Source organism: Anser cygnoides, chromosome 16 (assembly GCF_040182565.1).
Source record: "Anser cygnoides isolate HZ-2024a breed goose chromosome 16, Taihu_goose_T2T_genome, whole genome shotgun sequence".
NCBI lineage: Eukaryota > Metazoa > Chordata > Aves > Anseriformes > Anatidae > Anser > Anser cygnoides.
Window position 1 is genome coordinate 15,523,397 of NC_089888.1, and position 27,207 is coordinate 15,550,603.

The window sequence follows — 27,207 nt, forward strand, 5'->3', positions numbered from 1 at the left end:
GGGCCGCACCCGGCAGCGGGCTTGGCTGGACGGGGTGCTGGGAGAGCGGGTGGTGCCCGTGCAGGCTGGGCATCTTCGAGCTGCTTTACGTAGAGGCAGACAGAAGAAGGAAAACCCAGAGACGTTTTCCTGTCGTTTTGGTAGGGTGAGAGGAGGATCTTGCCTGCTCTGTTCCCATGTGTCCTTCGCTGGCTGCGGCCATGCTGAGTGATTTTGGGGCACAGGTCTGTCCTGTGGCTGCGACCTGCAGCGAGAGCTCCTGGGCTCTCACTAGGTGTGTGCCGAGAAGCGACCCATGTGCTTCACGGCGTCAGTCACGGGGAAACCTCCTCCAGCTCTCTGCTCCCCGTGTCCCCTCTTGAGCCTGTTCCCTAGTCCCGTCCTGTCCCCCGCTCATCCAGAGCCTGCCAGAGGACAGGCCAAGGGCTCGTCCTCCGTTGCTGTGTGCCAGTGCTGCCAGACGTGGCTGGGCCTCTGCCGTGCCCCCTGCAACCTGCCGAAGCCGGGGTTGTCTGTGTCCTGCCACGCGGGGGTAGCTGCAGACAGCTTCCTGCTGCTAGCTTCCCTGGCAGAAGCTGCCCGTGAGCTCTGTGTGCGCGTACTGGGTGTGCAGAACGGTCTGGGAGCGCTCGCTGCGGAAACCAACCATCAGGAACGAGCAGCCCCCCGAGCCCGGTCCGTGGCTGCCCCCTTGGCTGCAGCATGCCGGCTGCCCTTCCTGCTGGCAACGTCCCTGCTCCGAGGCTCCTGGGAACGCCGGGCCTGCCACGTGCCTGAGCCGTGGGCTCGCTGGCTTGGTAAAGAGCCCTGCTAGGGATGAGACTCACGACTCGAGGTCGAAGCTAGCCAGGGCTCTGCCCACTCGCCGTGGGCCTCGTTCCCTTGAGCCACCTGCCCGTGGCACTGGCCACCCTTTCTTGCCTGCGGGCCTCGTCCTGCCGGCCCGGTGTGTGTGCAGCTGCTGTGCCCCGAAACCCCACCCCAGGCTGCGTGATGTGACGGGGCCGGGGCCGTGCTGGAGGCAGAGGCCGGGGCTGTGGGAGGCCACCGGGGCTGAAGGCAGGGGGAGCAGCGGCGGGCTCAGGCCCTGCGGAGCACGGTGTCCTGGCACCCCTCTGCCCTCTCCTTCAGCTCCCGGCACCGCCTGTGTTAAAAGAAAGACATACAGAAGGTGGTGAGCGTGCTGGCACCTAGGCGGCTAAATGTGTCTGATCCATAGTGTGTAACGTTTGTTTTATTTTAATAATAAAAAAAAAAAAAGCCTGAAAAGGCAGAGGGGAGTGGTAGAAGCACGCTCCTGTAGGCCATGGACGTTGAGTCTGAGAGGACGCAGTACGAGGCTTCCAGCCGGGGCTAGCCTGGTGCTGAGGAGCCTGCAGCAATGTATCCATCCCAGCTTGTGCTTGCCAGAAGCAGTGCTGAAGTGCTGCCTTGTGGGCAGCGTCTGAGCCTTCCTCCTTCCCTGCCACCCCTTCGGGCTGGGTGAAGCTGCCTTTGCGCTCAGACAGCTGCAGACGCCCTTGTAGTCACTCTCTGGGTGGGCTTTGGCCCTGCCCTGGACCCAGGAGGTGCCCAGAGTCACACTGGGGGGATGTGGGGGTTCCCGGAGGACGTTCCCTGCTGACAGAGATGTCGGCGGTGCTGCCGGAGCCGTCTCCACGGCTCTTCCTGGCTCTGTGGGCCTGGAAGTGGTTTGCTCTGTGAGAGCTCTGTTCTTGGGGGTGGCCTGGACGAATCGTCAGGGCATGTGGCCGAGAGCTGTGACACCGGCCTGCGGGGCGAGGGGGCGAGGGGGGAGCTCCCTCAGCTCCCCAGGGCTGCGCAGACCTGGGCGCAGGAGGGAGGTCGCAGCCTGTTGATGATGGATGGAAAATAAAGAGCAGAAAGAGAGTGCTAGTGCCTGCAGGGGCTGAGGGGTCCAACGTCCATCTTCTGAGCTATTCCAGAAGAGAATCTGAACAAGAGGCCGTGACGCAGAGCCAGGGCTAAGAGCATCTCTTGCCCGGGGACCTGGAGGCGCCCAGAGGGCCGTGCTGGACGCAGGCTGGGCCCAGCGGGCGATGGCTGGAGCGCTCCTGTGCTGCTGCTGAGGGGTCAGCTGAGCCCCGGGAGCCTCCTGCAGCCCACAGGCCTCTGCGAAAGCTGAACCAGACCTAGACTTCAGCGTATCTGGCTCTGAGCAAACCTTTGGGCTGGGGCTGCTCTCTGCTGGAGCCTGGCAGGATTGTTGTGAGCTGCAGGAGGGAGCTGTGGAGTCGGGCCAGCGTTGCCACACAGGTTTGGTCCCCTCGTGTGCTGGCCTGTTGCTGCCTGGCCGCAGGGCCCGTCGGGCACTCACCTTTGGGGAGAGAGCCCCAAGAGAAGCGCTGGCTCAGAGGGGAGAATCACAGAATTGCAGGGGCTGGAAGGGACCTCGAGAGATCATCAGGTCCAATGCCCCCCTGCCAAAGCAGGTTCCCTAGAGCAGGCTGCCCAGGTAGGTGTCCAGACGGGCCTTGAATGTCCCCCAGAGAAGGAGACCCCACAACCTCCCTGGGCAGCCTGTCCCAGTGCTCCGTCACCCTCACTGTGAAGAAGTTCTTTTGCATGTTGGTGCGGAACTTCCTGTGATCCATTTTGTGGCCGTTACCCCTTGTCCTGTCCCCACAGACCACTGAAAAGAGGTTGGCCAAATCCCTCTGTCTCCCACACCTCAGGTATTTATACACATTGATGAGATCCCCTCTCAGTCTTCTCTTCTCCAGCCTAAACAGACCCAGGTCTCTCAGCCTTTCCTCGTAGGGAAGATGCTCCAGGCCCCGTATCACCTTTGTGGCCCTCCACTGGACTCTTTCCAGGAGATCCCTGTCTTTTTTGTAGCGGGGAGCCCAGAACTGGACACAGTACTCCAGGTGAGGCCTGACCAGGGCAGAGTAGAGGGGGAGGATCACCTCCCTTGACCTGCTGGCCACGCTCCTTTTAATGCACGCCAGGATCCCATTGGCCTTCTTGGCCACCAGGGCACACTGCTGGCTCACGGCCAACCTGTCGCCCACCAGGACCCCCAGGTCCTTCTCCGCAGAGCTCCTCTCCAGCAGGTCATCCCCCAGCCTGTACTGATATACACGGTTGTTCCTTCCCAGGTGCAGGGCTCTGCATTTGCTCAGAAGCGGCTCTGGGTTTTGGTAACGGGAGACACAGTGAGAGGATGTGGGGGGACTGCTGGGTCTGCAGCAGCCGATTGCCTGTGCCAAGTGTGACAGCTGCTGCAGCAAGGCCGGCTCCTGCCTTGCTGGCTGCTGTGTGGAGTGGGGTGCGCACGGTACGGGAGGGAAACAAGAGGCAGATGTTCGTGGGATTTGTGTCTAAAACACTCCTCAAATACTTCTGGGCTCCTTGGCTTCCGTTGCTGGCGCTGTGGGAGCAGACAACTGCCGAGGGCTGGCCCTCGGAAAGCATCTGCTGGAGCTGGGGCTCTGGGCAAGACCTGACAGTTCCGTTAGGTATGCTGTGGCAAGGCTGTGCTGGGAAGGGCGCGGGGCTGAAACCTCACCACATCCCCCCGGCTGTCCCAGCCGGCGCACGTGTTCCTGTGGAGCTGCGGTGATGCCCCGTCAGCCTGGGCTCGGCACCATTTCTGCTGCTGATGCCCCGTGGGGCAGGGCTGCTCCCGGCCTTCCTGCTGGCGATGTACCAGCGAGGGGGAAGCAGTGAGCCCAGCGCTCTCGTTTACCCGGCAACTTCCAACCTGTGCCGGGTCCCCAGGGAAACCGGCCCTGGGCACGCGCGTGTCTGCTCGCCAGCCTGGTGGCACGTGTCGCTGGCACGGCGGGCTGCTCTGCGTTTTGTGCCTGCGTTTGGGCAGCGCCCGCAGGGAGCTTTGGCCACCAAGGAGAGCCCAGCAACACGGCCCTGCCGGCTGGGCCCTACCACGGCCCCTGGAGCAGGGAGCTTGGTCTCTGGGCTGGTCTCTGCCCCCGAGGGGTGCTGCGCAGCCACAGACCCATGGGGTCCTCGGTGGTCCCCTCCTCAGTGGGTGACGGCACTGTGCCAGGGAGATGGCGCCCACCGGCAGCGTGACTCTTCCCCTGCCACCTCACCTCTGTCCTCCCAGCGTCTGCTGCTTTCTTCAGGGCTCACGGCCCTCAGGCACCACGCCGTGCCATGGAGCACAGGAGCAGCTGGCTGTGGTGGCAGAGGCAGCGCATGTCTCCGGTAGTGCTTCTTCAGAACAAAAGCCTCCTGCTCCTTATGCAGGGTGAGTGAGCAGAGCTGCTGCAGAGCTGTCCCCAGCGGTGCATGGCGCTGAGCCAGGGCGAGGAACACCACAGCGAGGTGCATTTTTTCCCCGTCCCCAGCCATGGGAGTGCAGGGACATCCCTTGCTTCTGGTGCCCGCCGAGCTCCTGCGTCCCGTCTGCATCCCGTACTTTTGTCGTCGCAGTTTGGCACAAGCTGGTTTGCTGCTTCCCTTTGCTGCTGCAGGATTGGCAGCACCTGACACGTCTCGGGTGCCTGGTGTAGGGTTTGTGCTCTGGCGGGCAGGTTGGCATCTCCACTAACCCCAGGTACGCTGCTTCGCACTGGGTTCACGTAGCACTGAGCTGCGTGGGGTTGCATAGTCACCATGGTTCAGCAGACCACAGTTCCCAAGTTTGTCCCTGGGAGCGTTTCACTCGTGCAGCCTTGTTACTCCGGGTGGGACTGGGGTTTGCACGGCCTCTCGGAGGGGTGAGGTGGATGGTTTGAGTACCTTGGGTTCACCAGTCTCTTTATTGTCAATTTTTTTTTTCTGTTGTGTCTTACAGAAATAACATTCATCCCAGATTTGATGATAATGAAAATACAGAAAAAAGAAAAGCAGGTTTGTGACCCTCTCTCCTTCTCCTAACTGAGCTGTCAAGGCCTTGGGACCTTGTCCTGTGTGTGAGTTGTTGCAGTTCATGTGTGGTGGGAAGGGGGCAGGGAGGGATCATTGTATTTCCAGTTGGGGCCACAGCTCAGGATGTTGAAATTTGACCAGAGCTGCAGCCCGGAGTGGATAAGTCTTGCTTGGGCAATCAAACCGGGTGGGATTTGTCTTCAGTAATCAAAATACTCTTGATTTGGTCTCATTCCTTGTGTAGGAGCAGCCCTTCTTTTCCCCCAAAGTCACTAGTGTTGCCTCTTGGTTGAATCTCATCATGCCTATGTTACGGAAGTGCACGTTTGCTGTGATTGCTGCTAATAATGTAATGCTCCAGGACTGGCACCAGCGGGGAGGCTGGGGACGAGCACATCTGCAGTGCTGCAAGAGCTTGGCCAGCAAATCTTCCCTTGCTCAGAAATAATCCCATCCCACCAAGCTGCCATTTCCGAATTGCTGCCTCGGATCATAACCACCTGCTGTTCCCAGAGGAGATTTATGAGCCAGTGGGCTTTGTGTTAACCGTGTGCACAGGAAAACCTGACCGTCGGTGCTCTGCTAAGGGGAAAGGACCTGTTACGTGTGTGGAGACTCTGCCGGCAAGGGTGAAATATGGCTGGAGGTATAAAACAACCCACTCCTCCCTGAGCTGATTTGTGTCTGTGCTGCTTTAATGGGAAGCCATTAAACCGACCGTGGAGCTGAGGGATAAATCTGTTGGAGAGCATGAGCTGGTGCCGTTCCTGGCCAGCTCTGTGGCGGTGCCTCGGTGCTGCTCAGGGCAGGGGCTTTTGGGCATGCGGGAGAGTGACGTCCGTCCGCTGGGGATGAAGGCCAGGTGAGAAACTCCCACCTCACCACTGGGCTGATGGAGCAGCTTTGACTGCTCTGTAGATGGGGTTGCTGAGGCGATGTGGGTTTTGAGCACAGCAAAACCATCCTCCCCCAGCGTCTGGAGATTTAAAATGGCTCAGTTGTCAGTGTTTTGTGTGAGTGTTCCTGCAGATCAAGTCTGGGAGGGACATAAAGGTGAGCTAGGGTGAGGAAGAAGGTGCAGGGGTCAAGCTGCTCATCTCCCAAGCTCTCAGAACTGGGACCAATGACTGGATTGTCCCCCAAAGCGCACCTGGGGGACAATGCAGTCATTGGTCCCAGCCAACATGGGTTCATGAGGGGTAGGTCCTGCCTAACAAATTTGATTTCCTTTTATGATAAGATCACCCATCTAGTCGATCAAGGGAAACCAGCTGATGTGATCTTTTTGGACTTCAGCAAAGCTTTTGGCACGGTTTCCCATAGGATCCTACTGGACAAAATGTCCAGCATACATCTTAACAAAAACATCATCCGATGGGTGAGCAATTGGCTGACGGGCAGGGCTCAAAGGGTTGTGGTAAATGGGGCCACATCTGGCTGGCGGATGGTCACCAGTGGGGTCCCTCAAGGCTCCATTTTAGGGCCAGTCCTCTTCAATGTCTTTATAAATGATTTGGATGTAGGACTAGAAGGTGTTCTGAGCAAATTTGCTGATGACACCAAACTTGGAGGAGTTGTGGACTTGGATGAGGGTGAAAAGGCCTTGCAGAGACATCTGGACAGATTGGAGAGCTGGGCGATCACCAACCGCATGAAGTTTAACGAAAGCAAGTGCCAGGTCCTGCACCTGGGACGGGGCAACCCTGGCTGTACGTACAGACTGGGTGACGAGACGCTGGAGAGCAGCCCCGCAGAGAGGGATCTGGGGGTTGTGGTTGACACCAAGTTGAATATGAGCCAGCAGTGTGCCCTGGCAGCCAGGAGGGCCAACCGTATCCTGGGGTGCATCAAGCACGGCATTGCTAGTCGGTTGAGGGAAGTGATTGTCCCGCTCTGCTCTGCGCTGTTGCGGCCTCACCTCGAGTACTGTGCGCAGTGCTGGGCACCGCAGTACAAAAAGGGCGTGAAACTGTTGGAGAGTGTCCAGAGGAGGGCGATGAAAATGGTGAAGGGCCCAGAGGGGAAGACGTATGAGGAGCGGCTGAGGTCACTTGGCCTGTTCAGCCTGGAGAAGAGGAGGCTGAGGGGGGACCTCATCGCGGCCTACAGCTTCCTCACGAGGGGGAGTGGAGGGGCAGGCGCCGATCTCTTCTCTTTAGTGACCAGTGATAGGACCCGCAGGAACGGTGTCAAGCTGAGGCAGGGGAGGTTTAGGCTGGACATCAGGAAGAGGTTCTTCACCGAGAGGGTGGTCGCCCCCTGGAACAGGCTCCCCAGGGAAGGAGTCACTGCACCAAGCCTGTCTGAATTTAAGAAGTGTTTGGACTGTGCACTTAGTCACATGGTCTGAATTTTGGGGTAGACCTGTGTGGTGCCAGGAGTTGGACTCGATGATCCTTACGGGACCATTCCAACTTGGGATATTCGATGATTCTATGAACTGGCAGTAGCGCGGGACAATCTTTACAGCATGTCGTGGAGTGGGCTTCAGTGTTCCTGAGGTCACCAGCTCTGCAAGAGCCGTGTTTGGGTATCTCCAGAAGGGTCTGGGCAGTAGTCACAAATGCCACTGTGAGCTCCATGTCTGGGAGAAAGCCTGGCCAGGCAGGGCTCCTGGAGGAAGGCTGCCTTCCTGGCGGAGGAGGCAATGGCAGCGGTGTTCCCTGTGCTCGGTGGCTCTCCGCAGCACCTGCTGAGTAGCACTGGGGACAGAACTAGCAAGAGGGGCTGGGCTGTTCCCCGCTCCCCTGGGGCTGGACCTGCGCCCAGGAGCTGACCGCGCCTTGCACACAGCCCCTCCTCGTGGCACCAAGGAGAGCCACCGCCTTGTCAAGCAGTGTGTCTCCAGAGAGGACGAGACGCTTGCGCGGTTCCCAGGACCACCTCTGCCAGCCGCTCACCTGCAGGAGCCGTGGCAGCGCCGTGAGCTTGCTTGTCCTCAGGGCACTGCCGCTGAGCCGCTGCTGGGGCAGGCAGGGGAGGTGCTTGCATCACTGCGCTTCCTTAGCAATGCGTGAAGATCTGGTGGGTTTGTCACCAAGCTGTGACTAACTCGTGAAGCCCGTCACCTCCCTCGTGACTTACGAGGCGGCGTGCCGGGGCCGATGGAGGTGGGGCGGGGGTGCCTGGTTCCCTGGGGAGCGATGGCAAGCGATGGGTTTTCTCCGGGAGGTTCAGCGGATTCGGCGGCGCCGTCCTTCCCCGGGCAGCGTTCCCGGCTGTGTCCTGCTCCTGCCTGGGCGTTAAAGGGTCTGCTTTGTTTCTGCCACAGTAAGCAGGGTGCTGCTCCTGCTACTTTCTGCCAAGCTCTGCCATGCCGAATAACCTGAGAAATACCAAACTAAAATAAGTGCAGTTATCCCACAGTGCCTGTAAATCTCTGCAGAGGTGGAAATGGCCCCCTCCTGCCCAGGCTGTGGGAGCAGAGCAACATTTCTTGCCTGTCGGAGTGGTAGAGGATGGGAAGCGGTGCGAGTCCTAGGCTCCTGCCTGCCCCTGGAGGTTCTTCTGGGTTTTGAGCCTGGGTTTGGAGGTTAGCGGTGTGGGGAGGCAGTGGGCAGCGAGAACATCCCAGGACTGTGGGTACTGCTCTGGCGGGCGCAGCGCACGTTCCCACCGGCATTGTGTCCTCCGGCAGTCCGGTGTCCCACGGTGCGTCTGAAGGAAGCTCTGCTTTGCCTTTGCTTCCAGTACTCGCTGCAGGAGACGAAGCTATTTCCTGAATTTTATGGGTCTGTTTTAGTGAAACGTGGGCTTTGATGTCTCGTCTACTGCAAATGGTGCCGAGGCCATAAAAAGAGCTCGCCCAACAGCAGAGGGACCTCGTGCCTGAGGGCTGGGTCTCCCTGTGGGAGGGCATTCGTGGTTCAATCCCGAGCTGTGTCCCTGGGCTCCTGGCATACTTGGGGCTTTTTTGTCTTGATGAGGCAGTCAGGTGCAGCAGCCCTGGTGCTGGCTGCACGGAGGAGCCGTGCTGTGCTTAGCAGCCTGCGGGCAGCTGCTCTGCTCAGGATGAAGGCAGGGTGAGCCAGGGCTGCCCTGCTCCTCGAGCTGGCCCCCAGAGCCACTGTCCCAGGGGCTGCTCACCCCACTGCTGCTTGTGCTTCTCTGCAGGGTCCTCTGGGCACCGTGCCATTGGTGCCAAACCGCAGCGTCCCCCCCCTCGCCTCCCCCTCCCTGCCACCCGCGCCGCCGGGGCCAGCTCAGCCCCAGGACAGAGCTTCCCGGCTGTAGTGAAGTGCCCTGGGAACGGAGCCAGCCCCCACCTCCGTCACGCTCATCCCGTGGCGACTGCGGAGCCTGTTCGGAGACGTGACGGGAGGGTGGCACTTGTGTATTTTTAGCTTCTGCTGCATTGCAATAAGAGCTGGAAACAAGGGGTGTGGACAGACGGCAGCTAGGATGCAACAGCCCATGCTGTGCACGCCACCGGTGGGGATTGCAGCTGCCAGCGAGGGTGGCTCAGCAGCCTGTGAAAATGCAGCGTATGGAACAAGCTGCCTTTTCCACGCCCCTCGGGGTGCTCCGCAGCCAGCTGTGGGGCTGGGCCTGCCCAGCGCAGCCGTCCTGGGGAAGCAGAGCTGGGCGATGCTGCCCACCCCGGGCTGCCGGCCTGGGGGCCACCTTGCTGGCGGGTGCAGGCAGTGCCGTGGAGGGGAGCCAGGCGGCAGGGACGCTGGGCAGCCCCCAGGTGCTGGGCTGGTTTTGAAGAGCGTGGAAGCCTTTGAGGAACCCTTCTGTCAGGGTGTCCCTGGTGAGGCTCTCCGCGTAGGACAGATCTGTGTGGGGTTTGAGCACACTTCCTCAGAGGGGTCGTGCTCCTCCTGGGGGGCTGCAGGGGGCCCCGCTCCAGCCTGCAGCAGAGAGGAATCGAATCGTGCTGGCGCTTGCAAGGCACGAGGCAGCATGTGGCATGGCCGCTGCTGCTGGCGCCGATCACGCCGCCCACCAAGGACACGGTGCGTGGGTGCCATCTGAGCCCGGCTCCGGGCGATGCCAGTGAGAAGGGCTTGGCCTCCTCGCAGGATGGAGCTGTATTACAGGCCCCGGGGCTGTGGCAAAGCTTTGCCCCGCTGCCAAGGCCATGCTGCCGGGCGGGGAGGAGACTCCAGCTCCTGGCCGTGCTGGTGCGAGGTCCGCTTCGTCCCCACCACGCTGCCCGGCCAGTCTGTGGCTTCTGCCGCGCGGCAGGGGCCTCTCTTGCTGCAGCCTCTGCTGGCATTGCGTGACCAGTGCTCACGCTGTGGAACCAGGGCCGCCTTTACTGGCCGGGGTGATGCTGGGCTGCCCGTCACGGGGCTGGGAGTGCAGGAGGCAGGGACGGTGGCCAGGTCTCCCTCCCGTGGCTCTGGGTGCACGATGGCTCCCCCCTGCCTGTGCACAAGGTGCAGGTTCTTCCGCCCCAGCCAGCCAAGTCTGGATCCTTTCCCTGTACCCTGCCAGGTGCCTGGGCCCAGTTTTCTCCCATCTTCACCCAAAGCTGCCTTCAGTTCTCTGTTGTTTCCTTTCGCTGCTGTTCCCTTTGCAGGTGCCCGGCTCCAGCAGGCAAGGGCAAGGGTTTCGCACCCGGCTCAAGCTGGGGACAGCCCCCGCTGAACTTCACCGCTCCCCAGCTGCCCGCACACGTGGCCGTGGGGAGCTGGAAGCTGTCCCCTGAGGTCCCTGCAAACCCAGCCCTGCTCCATGCCGGGGGGCTCGCAGAGGGCAGTGTCAGCCGCATGCCCGGCCGGCCAGCCCTGCGCTGCTGTGCTTCGGGAGACCAAGGGAGCCCTCCCAGAGCCGGGGCAGGAGCAGGCACGGTGCCTTGCACCTTCTGGTGCTGTTTCCCACAAGTCCTGAATAAAAGCTGGGAAGTTGAGGCAAATTGGGACTTCACATGAAACAAAACAATTTTAAGTTAAGGAAACACACCCTTAAGGCCCCCCCTAACCTTGGCTTTGCCCTCTGATGGGATAGTGCAATTAGAAGTGCTCTCTATTAGCCTTTATGGCACTCTGGGGAGTTTTTAATTTTTTTTTTCGCTCCTGACCTTCTCTTTGACAGTAGTTCGACACATGGGAAAAGACTTTGTGCTCCAGCTCCTGCCGAGGGATTTGCCGAGGGATCTGTATTAAATGTAATTTGTAGAAGGTTCCTCAGGGAATTAAAGAATGTATAAACTGTACATAAAAATGTATTCTGAAAACGTAAAATCATTACAGTCCTCACCAAAGAAATGCTAGTTGAGAGCCAATTCAAAGGAAAAGCTCTAAGGATAAAAATAATACAAGGAGTATGGAGGCTGCTTGGGTATTGTATGGGAGGCTCAGAGGAGGTATGCATTGCCTACCAATACCTGGATTTAGTCTTCTTTCCTTCCCCCCTTCCTCTCCAAAACACCTCAGAAACAACAAAACTTGCAGGGTTACACAGGTACATCGTAAGACGTGCAGAAGACAGTAGAAGAGGCTGTTCAATGTAAAAATATGTTCGTCTTTAATTAAAAAAGTTGTGAGAAAAAGGGCACATTGGGAATTTAAAATAAACCCATAACAAAGCAGGACTAAAAATATTTTTAGGAACAGCTTGCTGAAAGCATGAAATCTGATAAATTCTTTTTCAATTATCTCAAGACTAAAAAGCCCTTAAGAGGAGCCACAGGGTAAATAAGCAACTGAGGTGTCAAGTGAGCGCTTGCGGAAAAAGGGCATTGGCAGAGCAGCTCTGCTAGGAACCCAGAGCCATCCCTGATGGCAGGCGTGCACGAGAATTGCCCTTCAATCGAGGGGTTGGATGAAGATTTTTTTGAGCAAAGTAACACATGCCAGCAGGATTAGGTGGTGTTTGCTCTGTCACTGTACAGGAGCCTGATGCGATGCTGGGAATCCCTGGTTAGGAGTCGTCACCTGTCAGGGCCGTGCCTGCGGAGGGGAGGGTGCAGCAAACGTGGTGCAGCTTCAGAAAGGAGCTGGGGCCCCTCTGGGAAATCAGAGACCAACAGATTTACCTGTGCGTTGGGTAAATCATTAGGAACTGTAATAAATGCTCGGTTTAATGCCTTTATATGCGAAAATACTACGGTGGTGATTAGTCAGGATAGCTTTTGTGAAGAAAAGTCCCCCCTCGCAATCTGTTGTGGGTTTTAAAGATGAGGGTAAGACCAGAAGGACTCGCAGACAGCTGTTCGCCAGCGGCAGCTCCCAACACCATCTCGCAAAATGCTTTTAAAGAAGATGAGTGGTGTCCTGATCAGAGGTATTCCTGTGAATTAATGACTGGCTAAAGAACAGGAGGACTGTGTTGGCTTTCACAGCACAGCATGGGGAGAAGGCACCTGCTGGTGCCTGCCGGTGCTGCTCAGTCCGCGTTCCCCAAAGTCACAGGGAAGGCGGGTGTACGGTGCCTGCTGCCTGCGATTATCTGAGATGCTGAAATGGAAACCGAGTTGGAAGAGTTGTAGAAAAATCTTAAGATATGCTAAGTAACGCGTACAGGGGTACTGGCCGTGTGGGTTCCTTTGGAGCTGGCCCAGCTCGTGGAGGAGACTGGAACACTGCAAGGGGCTTTGGCCTCTGCTTGCAGGTCGTCCCGGAGGCACATTCAGGATTCGGACAGGGAGAGACAACGGAGCAGAAATCCTCCTGCTGCTGTGTGGTACCTCCGATACTGAGTGCTTCCCTGCTGCCACCCCAAGCCCAGTGGGGTTAGAAGAGGCACGGAGAAGGGTAAGGCAGGTGGTCTGAGAGGTGGAGCAGCTTGTGCTTCTGTTCGAGGAGAGGGTTGCTTGGCACCTGCGCTGGGCAGAGAGAGCTCTGCAGAGGAAAGATGCGGTGGAGGATGACAAAACAGGGAATGGGGCAGAGGGTGGTGAGGAAATGCTTCTTTATAATCACATCTTGGGAATTAGAAGCCACTTAGGAGGGCAGCAGGATCAAAACAAAATGAGCGTGTTTTTTTCCCCGCATCTTATCAGTCGGTAGTACTGAACGCCACCACGTGTGTTGGAGCCCACGGTCACAGCGTGCTCTTGGGAGCTGCAAAGGCTGTGGTAGGCAAGCTGCAAATGTGCTTTGAAGCCACGCAGGAGCACAGATAACATTTGTTCTGCTTTCCCAGGCTTTTCCTGTTGACTTGTGTTGAAGAGAAACCAGGATAAACTGAACCTCATCAAGGGGAAGTAGGAAAAGCCTGTCCCTAGCTCTCCCCAGTGCGCCAGGCCGACCACAAATGAGTACTTGGCACCGCAGTCCCACGTGGACAGCAAGAGCTTGCCATAGGCTTGTAGCAGCGTGACATGGAGCCTTCTGTCCTCGGGACAAACCAAGCAGGTTAGGGCTAGGATTAGGTGCAAAAGGGCGTCAGGGGCTGGCAGTCCTTGCTCAGGCGGTGTGGAGGTGCCTCATTTTGGTACCCCCTTTTCAGCTGCTGCCTGTGTGAGCCAGGAGCTGTTCAGTCCCACACGCTGGTGTTCGACGTCCCTTTCATGGCAGGGCAGCTTCGGGCTCTTCTAGCTGCAGGCAAGCGCTGCTGACTTGTCCCAAAACTCAGCTTTGACCCATCCCGGCAGGCTTTGGCAGCTGATGCCCACAGGGTGTCCCGAGGCGAGCGCTGGCTTTGCTGGACCTGGAGCCTGCTGCAGCGCTGCCTCGGGGGTGCTGCAGCCCCGCTGCAGTGGGCTCGCTCGGAGGCGAAGGGGCTGCTGGCTGCCCAGCGGCGTTGCAGGAGGAGAGGAGAGGTCCTGTGGTGTGCTTGCGATGTCACAGAATTTCTGACAGCACTCAGCTTCCTATTGCAGCACTGTTTGTGGCAGTCGGGGACGTCTTTGCGAGCAGTCACCCAAGAGCCTGGTCTGATCTGCTGAAGCAGCACAGCGCAAGCACAGACCGGACCCACGAAGTAGGTCACAGCTGGAGGCCTGCTCTGCTGCCAGCTTTCTCAGCCCACATGTGAGGTGTGGCCCGAGGCCCTGGGGCTCGCGGACGATGCCAGGAGCAGGACCAGCTGTGGCCCCACAGCCTGGGTCAGAGCTGCAGATCCTGGCTTTCAGCAGGGCCGGAGGGACCTCTGGAGACATTGGCCAGCATGCAGTGGTGGAAACCGTCAGCCAGTTTGGGTGCTCCCTTCTGAATGCTGACATCAGTCCCTCTCCTGTCCAGAGGCTGCATCTGCCTGGCAGGACATGACCACAGCAGCAGCACGGTCCATGCAGCTCTGCCTGCAGCAATCGTGTCTGCTGGGGCTGCCAGAAGCAAGAGCGTTTGCTGTTGTGGGTGTGCCCACGTTCCCCTGGCCTGGAGCATGTGTGCTCATCTCCAGGGCTTCTGCTCAGTGCCGGGAGAGGTGCCGGCCGCTGCGGAAGAAGCCCGCAGCCAGCGTGCAAGTCTCCCAGCTGTCCAGGCAGGCAGCGGGGAGCACTGATTTTCTGGGATGAGCTGGTGCACACGACGAGAGGGACCCCCTTCCCGTGGCTGGCTGCCGTGCCTCAGTGCCCCCGGGACGGGCTGTCAGGGACCGAGCTGCTCCAGGTGCTCGGCACCGTGCCTGCTGCAGCCCCGGCGGTGAGCAGGGGATGGCGTCGCTGCTGCCGGATGGCACCAAAATTGCTGTCTGCAGCCCTGTTCCTCTTGGGAGGTCTGCCTGCAAGCCAGCAGCGCCTTGTGAGACTCGAGCTACAAGCTGGGGCCAGGAAGGAGTGGGTCATACTCCTGCCATGCTAGGATGCTGAAGGTTTGCTTTTTGCCTGGTATCTGCACTTGACTGCAGTGCAGCGTAGAAGCAAAAGGAGATCCAGCCTTGTGGGGGTCTGCAAGCTTTTTAGCTGATCCAGTAAATTGTTCCAGCTGATCCTGTGCTCGAGCAGCTAGCAAGATCTGAGAAACACAAAGGCTGCGGCTGGGGCTGACCCTGTTGCTTAGCCCATGGGCTCGGAGGCGGCATCTGCAGTGCTGTTTTTCTGCCTACACGAAATGGGTTCCTCTCAGTTGCCTGGGGGCACTCTGTCCACGTGGGCAGTGGCACTCTGCGGCCAGCTCGCTGGAGCAGCCCGGCAGCAGGATCGGGGCAGGGCACCGGGGGCAGCTGCACGTGGACGGAAAGGCCAGCGCAGCCTGCCCAGCCGGCACCGAACGCCGGCTGTTCCGCGTAAGGCTTCTGTCTAATTCCAATTAGAAAGGGGATTGTGCAGAGTGCCCTGCGCTTGGACCTCCATGAATGGGATCTAGTCCTCAGCCCGTAGGACATAAATATTTACATGCTCAGGCAGCTCTGCAGTATCTGAGGAGCCGAATGACGCTGGGAGTCCCAGGGCCAGCCCCTTGCCTTCAGCCCAGGGAAGCGGCTGGTGAAGGGGAACAGCCGTGCTGGCACGGGGCGGGCAGGGCTCGGGGTGCCAGGAGAGCCCAGCCCACGGCTCCCAGGCTCTGCCCCTGGCACACAGCGGCCGCGAGATGCAGCGGGATCGGCCCTTGGGGGAGAAATAAGGCGCTTCTGTGTCTTACGGCAAAAAGCTGTTACCACCCACCGCGTTTTAGTTTTCACAAGAAGTCTGCGTACCCACTGGTATGAGCCTTGGCCGGGGAGCAGGGGGCTGGCCATGCCCTCTGGAGCAGCCTCTCCCCGAGGAAAGGCCCCCACGTGGTGGGACAGGACGGCCACCGAACGCCACGTGGACAAGCAGCTTCCCAACCCAGGCTGCGCTGCTGGATTTGGTCAGTGCTGATCTGCCATCCCGGTGCAAAGCCCTGGGCGGGGGATGGCCGTGGCAGCATGCTGTTCTCAGCTCAGCCCTTGTTAGGAGGAGGAGTGAAGCCTTCCCTTCCTTGGGCTGCCCCGTACCAGCCCCACCGTTCCAGGTGCTCAAGAGGAGCTGGTGTCGCTGCTGGAAAACGTGTAGGAAATGGAGGAAGAACAGGGAGAGCAGCTCTGCTGTTCGGGTCTGGGGGGCCCAGGTACCGAGCAGCCCCTGGGAGAGGCACCGCGCTAACCCCGCGCTCCTGTCCGAGCTCGGGGCGAGGGGCAGGAGGCGGCCTGAGCGCGGGGGTCACTCGGGGTCTCGGCAGAGTAAGGTGCTGGAGGGTGCGACCAAAGCTGGGGCTGTGCTTGGGGGCAGAGGAGAGGTGCCAGCCGCCTTGTCCCTGCACCTCTGTGGGCCAGGGGGGAACCAGGCAGCCTTTGTCAGGCAGGGACAGGGGGTCCTGCCCTCTGAACCGTGTCTGCATGGGGTGCCCGTTAGGCCTCAGCAAGGGTCCCCTGTACATCAAGGGACGTGGCTCACACTCCCGGCACGTGGGGCCTTGCCGGGGCTGTATTCCAGCAGCCTCTGCAAACGCCTGCTGTTTCTCTATGTGGCGTTTGCTTCACACACCGCGTTTCTGTTCTCTCTGCAGCTGTCGAGCTTAAAAGTGCTGAGCCGCTCCCCAATGTCGGATGCCTCGGACACCTGGGAGTGCAAGGCGCAGGACCCCTTTGCCAGCAGCGAGGAGCAGGACGAGGTGCCCCACCAGGTGACGGCCGCGGACGTGGGCAGCCAGCGCCAGTGCCCCGAGGAGGAGCCCAACGGAGCTCCCCAGAAGCGGCCAAGTGCCCAGAACGGGATGCAGGACACTGGGGGCGTAGGCACGGGGGTGAAAAAGAAACGGAAGAAAAAGGATCAGGGAGAACAGGAAGGGGGAGAAAAAGCAGCTGTGGAGGTGAAACCAAAGAGGAGAAGAGAGCCTAAAGAACCAAAAGAGCCTAAAAAGGCCAAGGAGCCCAAGAAGCAGAAGGAGCCCAAACAGAGGGAGGTGGCCAAGAAGCCCCGGAAACCTCGGGAACCCAAAGCCCCTAAGGAACCTAAAGACAAGAAGAGCGGCTCTGAGCCTGCCTCCAGAGCAAGACCCAAGAAGAGCAGGTGGGTGCTGGCGTGACCTTGTCTCTGTGCCGGTGCAGCTGGGGCTCAGCCGCCATATGGCAGCTCGTGCGGGGCATGCGGGCTCCTCCTGCCGAGGTGCGCACGGGTCTGGAGGCCAGGTGAGCTCTCTGGCCATGCAGAGACAGGTCGGGCAGGTGCTGTTCTGGGGATGAGAACCTGTGAGACCACAGGGTCAGCGGTGCCCTGTCCAGCAGAAGAGTCTTGGCCTCCCCTTGGCCTGGCCTTTGTGCCAAGTGTCCTGGAGGACAGGGAGACCTTAGGGAGGTATCTCAGAAGCACAGCAAGGCGCTGTGTGACAGAGGGCCTGTTGCATCTGTTTTGGGGCCCGGGAAGAGGATATGTGAGTGAGAGCCAACCTCACCTTACCTTGTCAGCAAGGGCACTGCGCTCCCCATGCAGCCCAGAGGCCATTGGGTCAGCTGTGGGAGGATGGTGGAGCACAAACCGTCCCCTCTCCCTCCCACGGGTCTGGGACCCGTCCCTGCTGTGCAGCCGCGGTGCTGTGTCTGGGGGCAGGGGGAGAAGCCCAGCGGCTGCTGCCTGCCTGCTGGGGAGACAGGAGCTGGCCCCCAGCTGCAGCTGTAGGCTCGTAGCAGAGCTGCAGCTGGCAGGCCTAAGGGTTCGCTCGTACTGCGCAGCTGAATGCCACAGCCTCTGGTAATTCCTCATCCTATTAATTAACGGGCTGATTGGCCAGAAAAGGAGCTCTGATTTCTTAGCTCCAATTTCTTCTTAATTGGGAATGTATGCAGATAGCAGAGCAGGTGTCAACAGCACCAGCATCGCTTGATTTACTGTTGTGGACTGGCAAGAATAAATGTTTTGGAGAGTCCTGTAAAAAGCAGGCCTATCGATTGGAGCTGGGCCGGCCTCCTGTGCTGTAAATAACCCATAGGACGAATGTATTTGTATCGTGAATGTGACGAGTACAGGATCCAGCTGGGAATTTTTCAGCAAAACCGTTCTTTGTTGGAAAACGTCAGTTTGGTAGAGCTTCTCGAAGGAACTTTTTTGGAAATGGTCACCAGAACGGGCTGAATCCACCCGCCCGCCTCCCCCCCTGCGGCTGCCTGTGTGCAGAGCGGCACAAGCCCCACGTCTGCCCCTGCCCCAGGGGGTCCGTCTCCTTTGGGGCTTGCTGGCGGCTGGATCCCAGAGAGGCCAGGGCCACAGAGCCTGCACTGGGACAGTTGTGCCCGGGGCTCCTGCTAGTGCTGCTCGGTGTGTGCTGGTACGGGGCAGCAAAGCTCCCACACTGGGGAGCTCGGCAGGGACGGAGCTGGGCGCTTTGTCCCTGGGGGGAGCTGGGCTGGAGCAGAGGGGGAAGGAGAGGGGCTGCGGGCAAGGAAGGGAAGGATGAGGCACGTGCAAAGGCAGCGCCGGGCACCTGAAGGATTCCTGGCAAGCGCAAACTGCAGGCTCAGTCCCGGAGCAACACGTGGCTGTGCCATCCCTGCAGGGTCAGCGCCTGCTCTTACCCCTCCCTGCTCCCAAAAAGCAGGATTTCTGTCTGGCCCATACGGCCTGTGGCCAGGCAGGCTGTGTGGTCACCCCTTCCCGTGGCTCTCCCAGAGCCCCCAGCTTGGCCTTGAGCCCAGCCTGGCCTCGTGCCCGGCGCACGGGGCTGCTGTGGCCTTGCCCGGCAGGAGGCTGAACCGCAGGCCCTGAAGGCAGCTTGCTTCTACCTTTGCCAGGGAGGAGGGATGCAGCTGGCATCCCAATGCCGCCTCCGCTCCACCGGTAAGAAACTGCCGTGTGGGCAGTTCACACGCGTCCACCCCTGCAGTGGGAGCTTTCAGAAAAGCCAATGCAGGCGAAGTGTGGGGAAGAGCAGACCTTGGAGGCCTGGGCTCCTGGAGGCACTCACGGTTGCTGTCCAGGAGCTTGTTGCCACATGGGAGGTCCCTTGGCTGCCACCCGTGCTTTCACAGTGCTCGGAGCAGACCGTGACAGCGTGACCTGCCCACTGGGGCACCAAACTGGTTGGCTAGGGGTGGGGGGGTGGCCCTAGCTGCAGACCCGGGGGCCCCGGTCCCTGCTGCAAAAGGCAAGTCAGGGCCTGGGGGCAGGGGAGGGCCAAGGTGGACCTGCGTGTGCCAGGGCCGGGTGAGGTGCCTGGGGACAATGTGAGAAGCCTTGGCGAAGAGGTTGCTCAGCGCAAAAAAATCCCAACTGAAGTAACTCGGTAACACATCGTCCAGCCACAAGAAACTGTGTGCAGGAGTGTGGGGGTGCCACAAAGCTCTGTGCTTCCTCTTTCCCAGCTGAGCCTGAGCTGAGGGTGCCTCCTCCCACCCATCTGCACCCTCCAGGAGGAGCGAGGTCCGCTCCTGCCCGGTCCTCAGCTCCTCCTGGCAGCGTTGCCCCTCCGCAACCCCTTGTCGAGCCTTTCCTTGGATGGTTGCCTTGGCCTTGGGTTCAACAGCCGGCAAAGCCACCCGCAGTAGGAGCCGCTGGGTGCAGACAGCCGCCGGCGTCGCGGAGGAGCCTGCTGCCAGCCGCGGGGAGGGCCGGGGACGTGGGGCTGGGTGGCAGGAGAGGCTCACGGCAGGCAAGCAGCAGGCGGGGTGGGTGCTCCGTGCAAATGGAATGATTGCTGGGAGTCCTCTAAGTGGCAGATAATGGTGGCATAATTTCTTCTAAATTGTTTCTAATCATAGCCAACTACTGGCTCATGAATGAAGCAGTTGTTAATTGTGACTTACAAATCAATATCTTGGGAGTTATTGCTCGGTGGAAGCAATACTCTCAGTGCATTTTCAGGGCCTCTAATTGAATCGCTGCTACACGGCCAGGTCGTTCTTGGCCTGAACAGCAGAGTTTTAACTGCTTGGCTTCTGCGAGTCCCAGACAAGCAGTGATTGTCTCGTGAAAGGGGGCTGAGACCTAGGCATGGTTTTGAAACCAACTGTTCCTCTGCGGCTGTGCAAGCCCTGGAAGTGGAGGGGATGAACCACAGGGCTGACGGTGAGCGCGGAAGGGAAGCTCCGCTCCCCGGGCTCCTCGCTCAGCCCGGGGGCAGGCACCAGCTCTTTGAAATGTTGCCCTTAGCAGTGTTTGCTGCAGCGGGTAAGGACGGGTGTGGTGTTGGGAGTGAGCGTTTCTGACCCCGGCGCTTCCTGGGCACATTCCCTGCCACAGTCTGGCTGTGGCTCTGGCTGGGGCATGCCGGGTGCCTGGGGGTGGCCGGGTGGCCTGGGGCAGTGACCCTTGTTGGCACGTTGTGTCTGCAGGGAGGTGTTGGGACTCATTGGGAGCGGGGCCCACGTCCCCTCCGTGGCTGTGCCTCGGCCTGGCCTGTGGCTTGAGCGCTGAGGGCAGTTGCCTGATGTGGCAGAGCCTTCCTGTGTGTCCGCGGGGAGCCGTGGTGACACAGTGGTGACACGTTTCACAGCCGGGTGTCTGGGACTTGTGTTCCTCCTGTGTCTGTGATGCCCTCAGGCTCCAGGCACAGGCCAGCGTTCGCTCTGCTGCCGTCTCAGGCGGGGCTTGGTGCTGTGGCTCCGGGAGACAAGCCACGAGCTGGAGCAACATCTGCCTGGAAGCCTGGCAGTGTCTGGCAGGGTGCTGCAGCACACATGGATCCCACCCCGGGGGTGGCTGGGTCTCCCTGGGCTGGGGTAGGTCTGGCTCTCGTGTGCCAGGACGTGGGTCGCCTGCTGAACAGGATTTCCAACTGTCAGCAGCACAGGTCGTGTGATGAGAGCTCGGAGGAGGCACCTCGTTGCCCTGGCTTGTTGGGGCTGAGTGGTAAAGACCTTGCTTGGCGGTGGGGAGGTCATCCTTGCACCTGAGCAGGACGTGGGTACCTGCCTTGGCCTCCCAGCTTGTGCAGAGGCGCAGAGGTTCCGTGCTCTGCCGTCACGTGGAGACTTGGTGGTGTGAGGAAGGGCTCGCCCTGTGCTGAGGGAGGCCCAGGAGCCTTGTGCTGACATTTGTGTGACAAGGTGGGAAGAAGGGCCCGGAGCAGAGCCCAGCACGGCTGGTTGCTGGCTCTCCCCCAGGATCCCCAGAGCAGTGCCCGGTTGCCAGCCTGTCCTGGTAGCAAGGAGCACGGTCTAACTGTCAGTCTGTCCTGGCAGCAAGGAACAGGGGCCTACCCCCGTGGAGAAGAAGAAGAAAGGGAAGAGGAAAAATGAGATCCCAGTGGACACTTTGGAGTTGGATCAGGATCTCCTGAGCCCGTCCGTGCAGAGCCCAGAGGAGTCTGTGGAGTCGGCTGACAGCCAGGTATGGCTGGCTGCTGGCTGGGGAAATCCTGCCTGCATCCTAGTGGGAGAAGAGCTGGGCACCAGGAGGCGGCCTTGTCCGCTGTGTCTTCTTGCAGCGCCCCTTTCCCGGGACAGCCCAGGGAGGCTGATGGGCACCGCAGGAGCTGCGTGGCCCTGCAGGGCTCCTCTGCCTTTGGCCTTGGGGCCCGCAGAGCTGTGCAGGTCATGCTCTGTTCCAAAGCACTGACAGAGGCCTTGGCACAGCAGTGATGGAAGCTGCTCTACCTCTGCAGCAGTGCAGGGGCTTACATCTGATGGTAGCCTGTTTGTCCCACCACCTCCACCCCACCAGCACAGGGGGGGAAATGGAGATCAGGCAGCCATGGGGCTTTCTCTCCTCCAGTTCCCATCCCCGCACCAGGCAAGGGGGGTACCTGGGCTGCCCATCTCCCCCGTGACCGCCTCTTTCATCCCATACACAGAAACGCCGCTCTGGCCGGCAGGTGAAGAGGAGGAAATACAACGAGGACCTGGATTTCAAGGTGGTGGATGATGACGGTGAGACAATAGCCGTGCTGGGAGCTGGGAGAACCTCTGCGCTCTCCGCCTCCACTCTGGCATGGCAGGCAGAGGTAGGGCTGGAGTTGGGGCTGGGGTGGTGGGGCTTTCTGCATCTCAGGACATCCCCAGGGTGTCACTGTGAGGTTCAAGGAAGTGTAGGATCCCAGTACAAGGATGGGGTGGGAGTGCATGTGTCCAGGAGCGTGCCAGCTGGTTCTGCAGGGAGTCTGAGTGCAAAGAGGGATAAGTAAGGGTCATGCAGGTCCAACCTCCCCCCTCCTGCTGGGAGGCTAAAGCCTCTAGGACATGTCATGTAGCTGGAGATGTCCTTGAATGCATGACCAACCCTCTGCCCATGCCCACCTTTGGATCCTGTCCCTGTAGCTCTTGCCCATGAAGTTAACCTAGTATTTCGGCTATGCCAGCCAAGGTCTTTGTAGGTGCCAGGGCATCATTTACTGCCCATAGTGCTACCCTCCATCAGTCCCTCTGAGTGTAGCCAACCTGCCAGCCAGCCTGCTCTGCGGGCAGGGACCAGCTGGAGTCACTGCAGTTTGGGCATCACTGCCCCACCTCCTCTGCACACTGAGCTCATTCCTCACTCCTGTAGCTCTGCGTTCCAGATACCTGCAGCTCACTGCCTCTCCGTGGTCACCCACAAAGCTGCCAGATATTAATAATGGTCACTAATTGTTTTCATGGTGTTCTTGTGGCCCTCTCTAATCCCCTTCTAATAAGGCTTCGGTGTGGATATTAGCCAGATCTGTTGCTGAGCCAGTAAATGGCTCCTGGCCTGATGCCCCCAGCCTTGCCCAGAGGGCTGCTGTGCACCCTCAGGACGTGCTGTCCTTCCCTTCCGCTGCTGCCCGGGGCCATGCCCCTGCTGGGCTCCTGGGAGTGCTCCCTTCAAGTGAGATTTTCAAAACAGCCAGAGGGAATGGCTTGCCTTTGGCAGGTGTCCACGCTGCCAGCCTGCTTTCCTTTGCACTTAGTCTCAGGTGTCCACCTCGATGTGCCCAGCTCCAGAGTTACGAAGGCTGGTGTCATGGCAGCCAGGCTGCGCCGCGTGCCTGCGCTGGGCTCCTGCCAGCAGGCTCGGCCCGGCCTGGCTGTGTATCAGGACTGACCTGGTGGGGCAGGATGGGAATGCTGAGGCCCCAGGGCTGCTCTCTCCAGGGCCTGGACTTGCAGCTTTCCTCCCTGGATCCTGGCTGTGTTTCTCAGGAGCTCTCTGGGGCGGTGCACAGCTCCTCCAGCAGCCCGCAGGCTGCAAAAGCTGCCAGCCTGCTCTGTGGGGCCGCTCCTGCCACAAAGCATGGCCACATTTGTGCCTTCTGTCTTGGGGCTGGGAGCAGGGTGATGTTAGGGCCACCTCCACCATGAGTTTGTGGAGCGGGAGCTCGTAGGTGGCCAGTGGAAGAGCTCTGTGGCTTCGTGGGGGGATTTCTTCATGGCAGGCCCGAAGCCCACAGAGGGAGGGAGGCTGTCCTGTCCCAGTGCTGGCTGCCGAAGTGCGTGGCCCTGGCTGGAGCATCCTTCGCTCACCATCTCTGGCCCTGCTCACTTGCCCCAGTAGGCCAGGAGACTTTGCCAGTCACATCCATGTCATCACCCTGGTCCTGTCCCCCTCCAAGCACCCTGGCCAAGGGCAGGTGGCAGCAACAGAGATTGCTGGTGGCAGGGACCTTCCTTCCTTCAGTCTCAGTGGAGAAGCTCCCAAGCTTCCTCCTCTTTTCTGGGCTGGTGGGCTGGGAGAGGACAAGCAGCCACTCCATGTTCTGAGGGTGCCAGAGACCAGGAAAACTGCTCTCTTCCCACTGTCCCCAGGAGCCTCCTGAGGATGATGCCAATATCATCGAGAAGATCCTTGCTTCTAGGATGGTGCAGAAGGAGGTGAGTGACAAAGCTGCCAGTGGGGTTGAAGGTCCCTGGGCAGAGGAGGGGTGAGGCCTGGCTGCCTTTGTTCATCAGTCATGGGAGAGGCAGCAGCAGTCCGTGCTGCCATGCCATACCTTACACCTGCTCCTGCAGGTTGCTGCTGGGGTGTACCCAGAGCATCATCCCTCTGGGTTGGGGAGTAGTGTGGTGCCTCTCCTGTCCTGGGCACTAGAAAGCCTCTGGAGAGGAGTCAGGCCTGGTCTTGGTCCCCAGAAGGTGTTCGAGTCCCCTCATCCTCAAGGGTGGTTTTGCACTGTGTTTTCCAGGGCCGCAGCCTGCGAGGCAGGTGCCACGCCAAGTGCCTGCCCCCCATTTTCTGCACGGTCTCCGGGTGCCACTAACTAACTCTCCTTCCCTTGGTTTCAGGCTCACCCCGGCGGCCTGACGTTTGAGATGGAGGAGTTCTACGTCAAGTACAGGAACTTGTACGTGCAGTGTTGTGGTCCTCTGTGCCACGGCGGTGCACACTGTGTGTGCCGGAGCGAGGTCTGCGTGCTCCCAGCCCCAGCTGCAGCCCTGGCATCCCTGCCTTGCTACTGCTGCCCTCCCAAGCCAGGCCCAGTCTGTGCAGGGCAGGCAAGCCACTGCAGCTGCAGTGCTCAGTCTTGGCCATGGCTTTCTTCAGTTTGGGGCTCCACATGGCGAGGCATGAGCTGGATGTTCTCTGGGTTGCTGGGAGCTTCCTGCTTGTCTGTATGGTGGATGGGGTTGTTGCCCAAGGGCTTCTTTGGTCACATTTTGTTGATTTTTTTTCCCTCTGCAGCTCCTACCTGCACTGTAAATGGGCGACTCTGGAGGAGCTGGAGAAGGATCCCAGGATATCCCAGAAGATAAAGCGCTTCCGGAACAAGCAGGCTCAGATGAAGCATATTTTTACAGAGGTGAGAGCTGAGTGCAGCGCGTGGCCACTGCCTTCCCCAGCACAGCTGGGCCCAGTGCTCTGGCTGAGCAAGCCACGACAGTGCCCTGAACACCCTGGTGTCACCAGAGGAGGTACAGGCAGGGTGACAGATGTCACTTGCTGGGTACTGCCAACCCTGGAAGTCTTGCTCAATGGGAGGGAGGGCAGCACATAGTGCTGAAGGTGCTTTCTATGTTCATTTGGGGAATGTGCCTGCTCATGGTGGAGCAGAGATGCTGCGGGAGAGAGACCTATAAATACTTGGGCTTAGGGCAGGTCCTGCCTACGTTGCTCTGTAAGCAGATTAATTGTGTTCAATATGGAAGGTGTTCTATAATCTATCTTGCTGCTCTAGAGACAGTTGTTGGATCTCCTCAAGCTGTCCCCTAGGAGTGTAAATTGGGCCAGTAGGCTATGAAAATTTCTCCATGGCTGTAGTTACAAAGCTGGGTGTGTGTGTCAAATTTCTCACTCCTGCGTTGGAACACATCATACCATTAACAGTTTAGCAAGGAAAAACTGCTCTTTCCTGTGACTAAGTGGGGCTTGGGGAGCTGTGAACGTAGAAGCCTGTTTGTTTCTCATTCCCAAGCCCTAGACACGTGTCTCTCCAAAGGACCACTGCTAGTCTAAAGCGCAATCCTCCCCAGGCTTTTTTGGTGTGAGGATGAGCCCTTGCCTCGTGAGCAGTTGGTGCTGGTGACTGCTGAGCTGAAAGTGGGGAGGGAGAGAGAAGCAGAAAGAGAGAACAAGTCCTTGTAGAGGACTGGGGTGTATGAGGGGACAACTGGAGAGACCCCGGTGGTGCGATGTGTGGCTCCGGTCTGTGGCAGTCACAGCTCTGGGTGCTGTATATGAGCTGGAGCACACAGCTCAGGGCTTTGTATCTCGGGGCCAGATGGGCTGGGACAGACAGTCCTGCCTCCCAGCAAGGGCAGCATGGAGCCAGCAGCTGCTCTAAAGTGAGGGCTTTGCCTTCTGCAAGGCTCCCTGCATCCCCATGCCCAGCGACAGATGTCACCTACCTGTGTCCATGGGCACTTGGTATGCTGTGCGCAGCCAGCAGCATCCTGGGGACAGATGTCCCACAGCTGTTTTCTTGCACCCACCATCTGTTTAATCCTGGGATCACCTTGAATTTACCTCTCTTTTTGATCTCACAGCCTGATGAGGATTTGTTCAACCCGGACTACGTGGAGGTAGATCGAATTCTGGAGGTGGCTCACACGAAAGACCCTGACACCGGGGAGGTGAGTGGCTACATCACTCACTTGTCCCACAGAGGGAGGGAAGCTCAGCAGGAGATCTGGACCCAGCACATCCATCACATGTCATCTCTGACGAACCCCAGGCCTTCCCAGCCTTGCACAGCTTGAACCCTACTCCTGGGGGGCCCCTGGCACAAGGGGGATTCAAAGGCCACTGAGTATTGCTGTGATTCAGTCTCAGTTGCAGCCTGCACCTTGGGGCTGAGCAGAGTGAGCCCGGCACTGGTCTGCAAGTCTCTCTGTGTGCTGCAGGAGGTGACTCACTACCTGGTGAAGTGGTGCTCGCTGCCCTATGAGGAGAGCACCTGGGAGCTGGAGGAAGATGTTGACCCAGGGAAGATTAAAGAGTTTGAAGCCCTCCAGATCCCTCCAGAAATCAAGCACATGGTAACGTACCCAGAGGTAACGTACCCAGCTGGCAGCTCACTGCCCTGGGCAGGAAGGGACTATCTGTGTTTTCTTAAGGCCCGGCAGTGGTGACCTTTGTGTCCCTGCTATTTCAGTGCAAGCCCAGTATCCTCCCCTCTGGAGATGTTAGTGGGATCTGTGGGTGGGATCCAGAGGCCAAGACCTCTCTGTGAATCTTCTGAGTGTCACTGGCAGTTTTAAAGTGTTGTCCTGGTGTGCAGTCCCAGAAGCAGGGCCTGGCCACACTGGGCAGTAGTCTTTTCATCTCCATGGATCCTGGTCCTGCTCTCTCTTCCTAGGAGCGCCCAGCATCTGAGTCCTGGCAGAAACTGGAGAAGTCCCGGGAGTATAAGAACAGCAACCAGCTGCGGGAATATCAGCTGGAAGGAATGAACTGGCTGCTCTTTAACTGGTATAACAGGTGAGGAGGGGCTGGAGCCCTGGGCTCCTGTGAGGTGTCCCATTGGCAGTGGGGCCCCAGCACGTGCTGTTGCAGAACAGTGGGGCTGGGGGAGCAAGGAGGAGGAACCAAGAAGGAGGGGCCTGACAGCAGCTGCTGAGAGCTGCCCGTGTTGGAGCTGACAGGCGGCATCCAGAAAAATTTTGTTTGTGTTAGCTTTGCAATTGAGTATTTAGGAATGTTTCTCCCTGGTGAATGCTGATGTGTTCTGGAGATAGTATAGGCTTAGCTATGGGTCTAAAATACAGCTGATTTTTGGTATTGGTCAGGCTGAGGGTGACCCATTCCTGTGGCAGGAATGCAGAAATAACGCGTGTTATTAACGCCACAGAGAATTGTGGCTTGAGCTTAGGAGAAAAAAGAGATTTCCAAATCTTTGGAAAAGAGGGCGGGCCACTCAGGGGGACTATAAGGATGTTGCGAGGCCGTGCAGGGACAAAATTAGAAGGGCCAAAGCTCATCTGGAGCTCAGTCTGGCTACTGCCGTTAAAGATAACAGAAAATGTTTTTATAAATACATCAACACAAAAAGGAGGACTAAGGAGAATCTCCATCCTTTAAGGGATGCGGGGGGAAACTTAGTTACAAGAAATGAGGAAAAGGCTGAGGTGCTTAATGCCTTCTTTGCCTCAGTATTTAGCGGCAAAACCAGTTGTTATCTGGATACCCGGAACCCTGAGCTGGTGGAAGGGGATGGGGAGCAGGATGTGGCC

At 59.0% G+C, this 27,207-nt stretch overlaps 1 protein-coding gene across 12 annotated transcripts in view; it reads left to right on the forward strand.

Annotated features, from left to right (window-relative positions):
* The window catches only part of CHD6 (chromodomain helicase DNA binding protein 6), a 90,450-nt gene that overhangs the window by 22,911 nt on the left and 40,332 nt on the right, over positions 1 to 27,207 (forward strand). For 7 of the 12 annotated variants that reach the window (XM_066978309.1, XM_066978317.1, XM_066978319.1 and 4 more), the window contains exons 2-11: positions 4,787 to 4,842; positions 16,224 to 16,726; positions 20,830 to 20,977; positions 21,441 to 21,590; positions 23,347 to 23,412; positions 23,824 to 23,882; positions 24,221 to 24,338; positions 25,522 to 25,608; positions 25,879 to 26,028; positions 26,334 to 26,455. In XM_066978309.1, coding sequence (XP_066834410.1) covers positions 4,810 to 4,842; positions 16,224 to 16,726; positions 20,830 to 20,977; positions 21,441 to 21,590; positions 23,347 to 23,412; positions 23,824 to 23,882; positions 24,221 to 24,338; positions 25,522 to 25,608; positions 25,879 to 26,028; positions 26,334 to 26,455 — 1,436 coding nt within the window. In that variant the 5' untranslated portion in view covers positions 4,787 to 4,809. Of the gene's footprint in view, positions 1 to 4,786; positions 4,843 to 12,538; positions 12,564 to 16,223; positions 16,727 to 20,829; positions 20,978 to 21,440; positions 21,591 to 23,346; positions 23,413 to 23,823; positions 23,883 to 24,220; positions 24,339 to 25,521; positions 25,609 to 25,878; positions 26,029 to 26,333; positions 26,456 to 27,207 lie in introns of those variants that run through there. The other 5 variants (XM_066978313.1, XM_066978314.1, XM_066978320.1 and 2 more) reach the window with 3 other exon arrangements.